Source organism: Protomyctophum parallelum (assembly GCF_964188405.1).
Source record: "Protomyctophum parallelum genome assembly, chromosome: 18".
NCBI classification, from domain to species: Eukaryota; Metazoa; Chordata; class Actinopteri; order Myctophiformes; family Myctophidae; genus Protomyctophum; species Protomyctophum parallelum.
In genome coordinates, this window is record NC_139716.1 from 14,056,956 (window position 1) to 14,067,927 (window position 10,972).

At 47.4% G+C, this 10,972-nt stretch overlaps 1 protein-coding gene across 1 annotated transcript; it reads left to right on the forward strand.

Moving 5' to 3' along the window:
• Positions 1-8,000: 8,000 nt before the first annotated feature.
• bmp15 (bone morphogenetic protein 15) lies at positions 8,001-10,477 on the forward strand (the record flags this gene model as incomplete). Its single annotated transcript, XM_083789419.1, has 2 exons — positions 8,001-8,394; positions 9,354-10,477. 2 exons carry the CDS (start codon positions 8,001-8,003, stop codon positions 10,475-10,477), a joined length of 1,518 nt encoding a protein of 505 aa, XP_083645545.1.
• Positions 10,478-10,972: the final 495 nt, after the last annotated feature.

Here is a 10,972-nt window from a genome sequence, read left to right on the forward strand (position 1 = left end):
TGGCTGAGACTACAGGGAAGGAAGGAGTGAGTGTGAGTGAGTGTCAGTGGAAGAGGGGGAGGGCAACAAAAAAAAAGAAAAACTTTGCACGCGTTCCAAAAACTTCCAAAGAAGTGAGAGGGAGGGAAGCCTGTCGTTGTTGCCAGATTGGCGAGATCTCCGGGAGAAAGAAGCAACCCATGCAGGTCTATGATGGCAGTGGTTTGTTCCCAGTTTGGCCTGCTGAATTAGGCTACGGACCCCCATTTAATGGCATTTCTATCTCTGGGACCAGATTTTTATATTGTAAAATCAATGTTAATTTAACTCTGAAAGTGTACAGGGTCCATTTGATTACGTATTGTACACTCTCAAGAGTTATAAGTGTCCATTTGGTTCCTAACTATCATTTAGCTGGGGACCCCCTGGAACTACCTCAAGGACACCTGGGGGTCCCCGGACCCCACTTTGAGAACCACTGGTCCATGGTTCGCAACGCTTTGTGAGCTTAGCCTAGGCTAGATCTGATATTTTCAAAAAGATATATTTTGGCAAAAAAAGGTACAGAGGTACAGATTTATACAAAAGGATGTTAAAAGATAACCCATAAACGCCTATGGCTTATTTCCAGTGTTGGGCAAGTTACTTTGAAAGCGTAGCTTGTAAAGCTACAAGTAGCTCACCATGGCAGTAGCTTGATCAAGCTACATAGCTACCACCGGAGAGATGTAGCTTGTAAAGCTACAGCTACATGGAAAAAGTAGCTCAAAGTAGCTCAGCTACTTTTTATTTTTCAGCGTTAAATTGAGAATGTACATGCGGGAGACCCCTCCTCCCCTCTGGGAGACCCCTCCCCTCTGGGAGACCCCTCCTCCCCTCTGGGAGACCCCTCCCACCCTGCTCCCCTCGGGGAGACCCCTCCTCCCCCTGCTCCCCTCTGGGAGACCCCTCCTCACCCTGCTCCCCTCTGGGAGACCCCTCCTCACCCTGCTCCCCTCTGGGAGACCCCTCCTCCCCCTGCTCCCCTCTGGGAGACCCCTCCTCCCACCCTGCTCCCCTCTGGGAGACCCCTCCTCACCCTGCTCCCCTCTGGGAGACCCCCCCACCCTGCTCCCCTCTGGGAGACCCCTCCTCACCCTGCTCCCCTCTGGGAGACCCCCCCACCCTGCTCCCCTCTGGGAGACCCCCCCACCCTGCTCCCCTCTGGGAGACCCCTCCTCCCCCTGCTCCCCTCTGGGAGACCCCTCCTCCCCTCTAGGAGACCCCTGCTCCCCCCTGGGAGACCCCTCCCACCCTGTGATACCAGGGCCAATCAGAGGCCAATTAGAGGCAGCTGTCAAGTGCTGATATGCCCTCAAAGCAATCAGAAAAAGGAACAGTCCTTGATTTTTCAAAGGGGGTTCTAGTACAAGAATTAACACAGCAACCAATGGTCAAAAATTATATATTTCTTTCATGTTATTGCCCAAAATTGTAGCTTGTAACTTCAGTAGCTAAGCTACAAAAAATTACCCAAAAGGTAGCTGAGCTACTTGACGAGGTACACAAATATGAATGTAGCTAAAATACCACAAGCTACAGCAAAATGTAGCTCAGCTACGTAGCTCAGCTACATGTAGCTTAATACTCCCCAACACTGCTTATTTCCAATTTTCCATTGAGGTCCTGTGTATTCAGATGGGGGTTATGGACAAACACATTTATTAATTTGGGGGATGGGAGTTCATGACATGGAAAATATTTGAGACCCACTGTTTTAAAATAAGTACAAATTGTACTTTATTTTAAGGAAAATCTGTAAAATGTCCACGAAAATCTTCATGGGGGCCTAAATGGGCCCTGGGAGTCTTCATGGGGGCTGTGGCCCCGTGGCCCCCACAGACTCTACGTGGTTGAGTACAATTCATAAACCAGCCCCCCAGAAATCGCAACTACAAACATTTACAAGAAAACTTGACAGAAAAAGAAGTCCCACGGTCGCTTATAATAACCAGACATGGCAACCCTGCCCGTCCCAGCTCTGTTCGAACGGTGGGTGTGAGTGACAGCCGCACCAGCCAATGGCAGAGAGGTTTGGCTCCGTGTTGTCCAATGGGAAGTATCCTGGATCCGGGACCAGCGAGTATCAACCTCTGCATTGTATCAGCAACAGGCAGCAGCGGCAACTTGAGCCACACATTATAAGAAGACAGTGGTTTCGACCCTTTTCATATCAAAGCCCATTATTTATTCAGCATTTTGAGACACGGATGAGATTGATGAGATTTAGACTCTAAAGAGCCAAGACTTTGTTGTCGTTGGATAAGATTTGGTCCAATTATAGGAGAGACAATAGGCAAATGTTCACAAAAATAACAATTCTTCTACACTATATAGTTGTGTTCTTGTGTAGACTGTAAATTAACTAAGTAATGCAGATGGTGAACAATAATTTAACTCTTGAGAGCGTAAAATGAAACCAAATGGACCTGTTGTACGCCACAGGTCCATTTGGTTTCCTTATTTTATCTATAAGAGTGAATGGTCCAATTGGTTACCAACTCTCCATCATTTAGCTGGGGACCACCTGGAACCCCCTCCAGGACCACTGGTGGTCCCCGGACCGCTGATTGAGAACCACTGACATAAGAAGAGTCACCTGTTCATTTGAAACACGAAACCTGCCACTTTTTGGTCGCAAAGAAACTGTAATCATCAGCTCATTTCACACACCGATGCCTTTTGCCCTTCAATTAATAATACTCTAATAGCTACTATTTGGACAAACTTTAACAATATACAGTAGGCTACTATTCAGCGGAGCCTGCATGCGTTCCTGCATGCGTGCCAGTGGTTGTTAAACTTGTTGTAATCATTTATTTCACGGACGGCCCGGGCCCCCAGTTTGGTATGCAATCTATGCATATATAGGCCCCTAATGCTGCGTTCACATGAGACCAGGCAGACGGCAAGACCGGAAGTCATTTCAGCAGGACGATAAACGGAACAGGATGGCGCGGCAGCCAGAACCGGCGACGGTATAACGGCAGACGGCATCGATGTTAAAATATTTAATCTTTTTTATCGTTTGCCGTCTATACCACTACCGCCTAATTCTATGTGAATGCAGCATAAGGCCCCCATATAGCCTAACTCATGTGAATGCAGCATAAGCCCCCCATATAGCCTAACTCTCAGTGGCGTGCACAGATAGACACTAGGGGGTGCTGTGCTTCTTAATTTGTAGTGTGTGGACCATGGTGACATTGATCAAATCTTGATAAAAAAACGCTTCTACTATATTATTTAGGCCCCCACAATCTAAAGCTATGTTTCTATGTCAGTGGTTCTTCGATTAAAGAAAAATAGCAGACCTACAAGCTCGTAGCGCGCGCTATGAGCTTGTAGATCTGCTATTTTTCAATAGCTAAAGCACCAAAATGCGCTGCACAAGGTGCCCTTTTTTTACTTGAGCACCTGCCCCTCTAAATGTCTGTGCACGCCACTGCTAACTCTGAAAGTACAAAACCATTTGGATCAAATTGTATTGTGCATATGGGTACATTTGGTTCCTATACTAGTAGTAATAATTGAACTGGGGGGCCTGTGGAACCCCCCCTCAAGGACCCCACTTTGAGAACCACTGTCCTAAAGCCAGTCCTTTATAAGACAGAAATTGGCATAAATGTAATTTACTTGTTTGGACAAAGAATACAGTTTCAATGCAATGTCACGCTAAATTCCCCCTGTGTTCTTATGACATCAACGAGTCCAAATCCTTTGGCATTTATTGCACTTTAATTGAATTTAATGTTTCCAGATTCACAACCGTTTATATTCTGACGTCTTGTTGACATGCTCGCGCCCACAGCAGCGCATTGTGTATTTGCTCTCTATTATTGGCCGTATACTTTTTCCCACACACACTCTCTCTCGCTCCAGACAATGGTTGTGATTGTAAATAATAACTGTTGTTGAAAGAGACACTTAACTATCTCCCCCTGGCCTGCTTGCTTGCTTGCACGTGTGTGTGTGTGTGTGTGTGTGTGTGTGTGTGTGTATGTGTGTGTGTGTGTGCGTGCGTGCGTGCGTGCGTGCGTGCGTGCGTGCGTGCGTGCGTGCGTGCGCTGTAAGAGTCATATGATGAAGGAGACTGGAGGCTCCATCTTGCGCCACCCTTATCCCTTTTCCCTAAACTTATTTGCCATCTTTTTACTATTTTGAAAATCATTTTAAAATAGTTCAACTATAGCCGATATACATCTACACGTTGTGAGCTTTTAGATCGGCTATTTGAACTGTTATTAAAGTTTTTTTTGACGATGCCTTTAATTCCTAAGAGTGCAGATTGTATGAATGAAACAAACAAAACAACAAGTTAACAACCAAAATGCATTGAAACCTAATAACCAAATAAGTCCCAAAGTGGCATGGACTAAAAGGCAGTTAAAATACATGTAAACCAGGGAGGGTGGGTGTTGTGGTAAGTGATCCATGACGCTATAGGTATTAAGATGGGTTTTATAGTACATGACACTGCCAACAATGCAGGCCCTTGTTTCCATGAATTGCTCTCTCTCTCTCTCTCTCTCTCTCTCTCTCTCTCTCTCTCTAATGCACGGAGCTTTACCTGCTTTCATTCCTCCAGTGCTCGCATTCCTGGCAAGAAGCCATTTAACTGCCCCTGGGGGCATAACGGAGGGCAATAAATAGGCCTACTGTCTGTCCCCTGCATCTCGGCTGTACATTCCTCAGTGTGTCTAAGACAGACCACCACAGGCTGAGGAGGAGCCACCTGTGTGTGTGTGTGCCTGGCTGGAACGTTATAACGCCGGACCACCGGTACATTTAAAATGATTAAAACCATCGCTCCATTGAGGAGAGAGAGCCCTGGGCAGTCCCCAAACTTTTTTTTTTTCCGGGGGGCCGTGCACTCCCTGTTACCTCCTGACCTATAGTTGACGCAGCCCCCCGCCGCCCCCAACGCTCAGTCTCGTTGTATTTTCATAGCCAAAAGTTTTTTAAAGAGGGAGTGCCACAATTTTTGTATTTTTCAAGTTTTTCCATGTGTCTATGAGGACACACATGACACATTTCATGTGTCTATTCATTGGACACCCTGGAGTCGTTTTTATGTGCAATGGCGTATTAACTTTGTATTTAGGGTTAATTCCTGGAGGCTGAACCCTTGACAGTCAAACGGGCCAATAAAATAAACAGTAATATAGTGACATCACACTATCAGCCCCCTCCCCTAACCCCTCCCCCTTTATCATACAACTACAGCTGTGGGTGCGGCTCCAGTTCAGGTGGATCACCACCCATCACCGCCCACCAGGCAAACCAGGCATACTTAATGAACTGGTGGGCGTGTCCACATAAAAACAACATTTGAACAAATACTGTACACTTTTTTGAAAAAATTATAGACCTGACCTGATGATTATGTTTTAGGGTGGGGGAAAAAATCACGGCACTCCATCTTTAATATGATTATGGCAAAATAATCACAGAATGTCACTGCACTGAGGGACATGCAGCTGCTGTATATATATACTCCCACAGCTGCTCTATACATCTCCTTATATTACACAACACAGTGTTTTACAGGATTTTACCGTTTGTGTTAAATCACATCATAAAACCATGCATGCACCCCCTGACCCCCCCCCCCCGCCGGGCCTAGAGGGGGTTCGCGCACCACAGTTTGGGAACCCCAGCTTTATAGGAATCTTCTCCCCCTTGGTGTGTGTGCACGTGGGTAGTGGGTGCACACACACACACACACACACACACACACACATGCGCACGCACGCACGCACACACACACACACACACACACGCACGCACGCACACAGTGTGGTTAGATGTACTAGATGTTAGGTCGGTCACGTCACATGTGGGAATATATAAGCCCTAAATCTCTTGCAGAACATCCCAGGATTCGGACATATATTATTTACTAAGTGGAACAACAAGGCCTGTGACCTGTACAGGCCTTGTTGTAATGAACAAAAAGGCCTGTGACCTGTACTGCACTGTACTGTACTGTACTGTACAGGCCTTGTTGTAATGAACAAAAAGGCCTGTGACCTGTACTGCACTGTACTGTACTGTACAGGCCTTGTTGGAAAGAACGACGCCAGGGGTGCCCAATATAGATTGCGATCTATCAGTAGATCACAAAGGCTGTGCGGGTATAGATCACATGACATGCCCCTAAAGAATATTTAAATTAAATATATAAAAAGACAATTCTTGGCATCTGCCACTTGAATTAAAGATGACTTGATTGATTGACATCAGAAAAGCGCCTGTCACCTCAAATCCACAATGCAACATTTTGTTTTCAGTGTTGCTGTACAAAAAAACCATTGTTAACATTATAAATGAAATACAAAAACCCCTACCTATTCCATTTATCCCCCTCTATTTCCCATTCCAAGTGCCTTTGTCTTATATGTAATGCCAGCGCCGCTATTCTAAAGCACCCTCAAGGTAGTAATGTTGTGCTTTAGCTATTTAAAAATAGCAGATCTACAAGCTCATATCGCGCCACCGAGTGGCGCGATATGAGCTTGTAGGTCTGCTATTTTTGAAAAATCGAAGAGCGACTGACATTTTTAGAATCTGATCTCAGGTCAGAATGGGTTCATCAGACCAGTGTGTGTCCGGCGGAAACCTCGTATGAATCTGATCTCAGGTCAGAATGGGTTAAACTATTTTCAGGTGGGTAGATATTGTTGAGCTGGTCATTTTGAAAGTAGCTCTCAAGTTAAAAAAGCGTAGGCACCCCTGGCCTATACGTGTTGTATGTGACACAGTGGTATATCTTATGCTTATACCATGGTAAGCAAAACATAAAGATTTTTATTTTTGTTTGCATGCAAATACATACCATGTTACAGAATTTAAATCCCGGCCTGAATGTGTTTCTGCATGCAGGTTTCTTGGTCAAAACTAAAAAAAGTCACAAAACAAACCTAAAGTCAGCATACTTTCTCGTCATCAGTGCGTGACACAAAACTATAACCAATGTATGCACCACAAACTTACATTACAGTATAGGTTACATTAGAGAAGCCCCAACCAACCCTAGCCCTTTTTAAGCCCAAGTTAAAAACACATTTATTTAACTTTGCTTACTTTTTACTTACTTTTTTACTTTTTATTCTGCATGTAACGTAGGCCTAAGCCACCGACCACCATTTGATGACATTTAGCCGCTCAGACCCAAAACTTGCCCTTGGAATATTTTGTTGTCGTCGAATAAGATGTTGTCCACAATTCCATGCAGTATTGATGATGTTGGTATGATAGTACCATTAGGAGAGATAACAGGCAAACGTTGATCGAAATAACAATTCTTCTACATTCTCTAATTGTGTAGACTTCTTGTAAATTAAGTAATGCAGATGTTTAACAATCATTTAACTCTCAAACTCTCAATTCATAAGGGTCCATTTGGTTACCAACTCTCCGTCATTTAGCTGGGGACCACCTGGAACCCCCTCAAGGACCACTGATGGTCCCCGGACCACTGGTTGACCACTGTTTGGCTATAAGTAGCTCCAGCTAGGTCTTGTCTGGGCTTTACTTATGCTAGTATTCTTTTATTTATTTTAATCTATCCATTTTTATCTATTTTTAAATCTGTTGCCCTCTGATTGTATATTTGTTTTTTTATTCTGTAACTGTAAAGCACTTTGAGTTGCTTTGGTGTATATGGAATAAGCATGCCTGTACTGTAGGCCTATAAATAAACAACATTTACGCATTTTACGCACCAATCACCTCTTCCCCTCTTTGCCATCGCAGGCGGCCCTGCGTGGTAAATTGGAAGCCAATTGGCAGGAAGTTGATCATTATCAATGTGTAAAATGGCTCAGCTGATTCATGACAGCGATTTAGACGCGGCTCAGGACAGGTGATCGGATGATTCCTCCCCTAGATGAGAGATCACGCCCTCGGGAGTCGGGAATGACTGCGCACTATGGCCGCCTAGCCTCTGTGGTGGAGCTCAGTGCTCAGAGGTTTTAAATATGAGGGCCCCTCAGGGCATCAAGCGTACCGCATTGATGAAGGCCACCGTCCTGTCGTGTGTCGTGTCGTTGATGTTGCTGACCCAGGTCGTGGCCGCCGCCTCGCCCTCGCCCTCCTCCTCCTCCTCGCCGCCGCCGCATCCCAAGTTGAAATACAACAACAACAACAGCAACGCCCGTCAACAAGACTTCAGGAGACACAGGGGCTCGCATCACCTGCCGCTGACGGACGAGCAGAAAGCGGACCAGAACCTTCAGTTCATGCTGAGTTTGTACCGCAGCGCCGCCGGGCCGGACGGCAGGCCCAAGCGGCACCGAATGTTCGGCTCCAACACGGTCCAGTTGCTCAGACCTCTGGCGTCCTCTGTGGACTACCTGTTGATGGCGTCAAGAGGTGAGAGTTCATGGGTGTTTAAAAATCTATTGGCTAAACTTGTGTTATAGGCTTAAGTCCGTTAAACAATTCAATTCACATGCACATGAATTACATTTCAAGTTGACAGTTAAAGTTGGCTTCTAAAGAGACACTCGCATAATTTTGTGAGTGACTGCATTCATTTGTGTATTCATCAACTCATTTAATTTCAGTAGCCTGTATGTATGCCTGTTATTCTGTGTGTTTCACCATTAATGTTTTTGTTTTTTTAATATTTTTCCTATTTTGATTTGTGAAGCACATTGGGTTGCACTTTGAAATGAGCCATGTATTACTTCATCTCAATTGTACATCCCAAAATATAAAGATCATAAGCTGTCCTGAATATCATATAAATCATAAGAATTCCCTCTACTCCATCCATCTATCATTGGTACAGGTACACTACAGTACAGTGGACACTTTAGAAGTTATATTATTGCTATAATAATCTGAGCCCCAGAAGACTTAGGAATTCCTATTTCTTAAAGGTTAGCATGCTGAAAAGGAAGGCATTTTTCTTGCATTAATACGAAAAAAAAGAAAATTGGTTTGAAATGACCAAACCTGCCCTGACCGGTTGGTAGGTTTCTGAACGAACGGTCCCCAGACCTCCTGTTGAGACACAGAGCTAGTATACAGACATGTTACCATTTTAGGAGCATTATGGTGGGCACATCACATACTAGGCCTGTCATGTCAGGATAATTCCACGGCTCCTATTTGCAGCCAATTATTAATCGCACGTGACACGATGCAAAGTGAGCTTGTAGATTGGCTTCAGCCGAAGAGTTACTAGTAAAACCGAAGAGACACTAGTCTAGAACCCTGAGGGACTCCGGTCAATCAAAGTATAGTGTTTAAAGATGTCATGTCAAATCTCCTAATCCCTCTTGTGTGTGTGTGTGTGTCGCAACCCCCCCCCCCCCCCCCCTCAGACCACCAGTACACCTTCACGGTGGAGTACAACCTGGACGGCGTGCCCTTGGAGCAGCTGGTCAGAGCTTCGTTCGTCCACCTCCGCTCGCCATCCTCCTCCTCCGCCGCCACCACCACCCGGGGGGGAGGAGGGGGCAGCGGCGGCCCGGCGGCGCTCCGCTGCCGCGCTCAGATCACCTCGCTGGGCGAGGAGGAGGAGGACAACCAGAGGAGGAGAACGGCCACCCTGGAGCCCCACGACCGCTGGACGGAGACGGACATCACGGCCCACGTCAGCGGCCACATCCTCCAGCAGGACGACGGCGGCGGGAGCGAGGGCCGCTTGACCCTCACGGCCCAGTATTGGTGCACGGAACCCGGGCGGGCCCAGGACCACCACCCCGCCGCCTCCTCCTCCTGGTGGCAGCCGCCCTGCGGGGGAGGCAGATGCGGCGGCGCCCGGGCGGTCAGGGGACGGTCGAGGGAGAGGAGGAGGAGGAGCGGTGACCACCTGGAGGTCCCCTCGCTCCTCCTGTACCTGGAGGAGGACCAGGACGTGGACGAGTGGATGGAGGAGCTACTGGGGATGGAGGTGGAGGTGGTGCGGGAGCCGCCGCCGCCGCTCCGGGCGTCCTCCAACAACCACCAGCGCTACCGCCGCTCCAAAGACTCCACCAACTCCTCCTTACCGTCGTCATCTTCAACGACCTCGTCGTCGTCCTCCTCGGGTCCGTCCATCCGTCCCTCTCCAGATATGCTGAAAGGTGCTTCTTCATCTTCGCCGCCCGTCGACCGCCCAAAAGACCACAAGAAGACGAGCGCGGCGCTGGCGGGCCGCTGCAAGCTCCACTCGTTCCGCCTGTCCTTCAAGGAGCTGGACTGGGGCCACTACTTCATCGCGCCGCCCATCTACAACCCGCGCTTCTGCCGCGGCGACTGCCCGCGCGTCCTCCACTACGGCTACCACTCGCCCAACCACGCCATCGTGCAGACGGTCATCCGCGACCTGGAGGTGGGCGACGTGCCGGCGCCCTCCTGCGTGCCGTACCACTACATGCCCATGAGCGTGCTGGTGGTGCACAAGCGCAAGGTGGAGTACCGCGAGCTGGAGGACATGGTGGCCGAGTCGTGCACGTGTAGGTAGGGAAGGGGAGGGTCTCCCTGTTTTCCCCCTCGCCCCCCTGTGGGCTGGCTGTGGGTGATATGTATAGAAATGTACAATTTATTTAATATGTATATAGAAAAACATTAAATGGCAGCTCTACAAGCTCGTAGATTGTAGATTGGCTGTTACTATCTTTGTACGCCGCAACGATTATACTTGGTACAACAAAGTGTAATATATTGTTAAATGGATCGTGTGAGTGTTTGGTGTTGATTGATCTGTGCTGTGATTGACGTTCATGCACTTGAGAACCAACACCCTTGTCTCGGCTGAGCTACAGCGGCAGTGATTGATTCTCAACTTGCACAATGCTGAATTTAATTCTACCTCGAGGCTTGCCAGCACTAAACACGGACTGTCTAAAGAGGACAGAAACGTGCGCAGTTGAGACCAGGAAGTTGTACATGCCCAAATGTGTGCGTGTACAACTTCCTGGTCTCAACTGCGCATGTTTCTTTCCTTCCATGGAGCAAC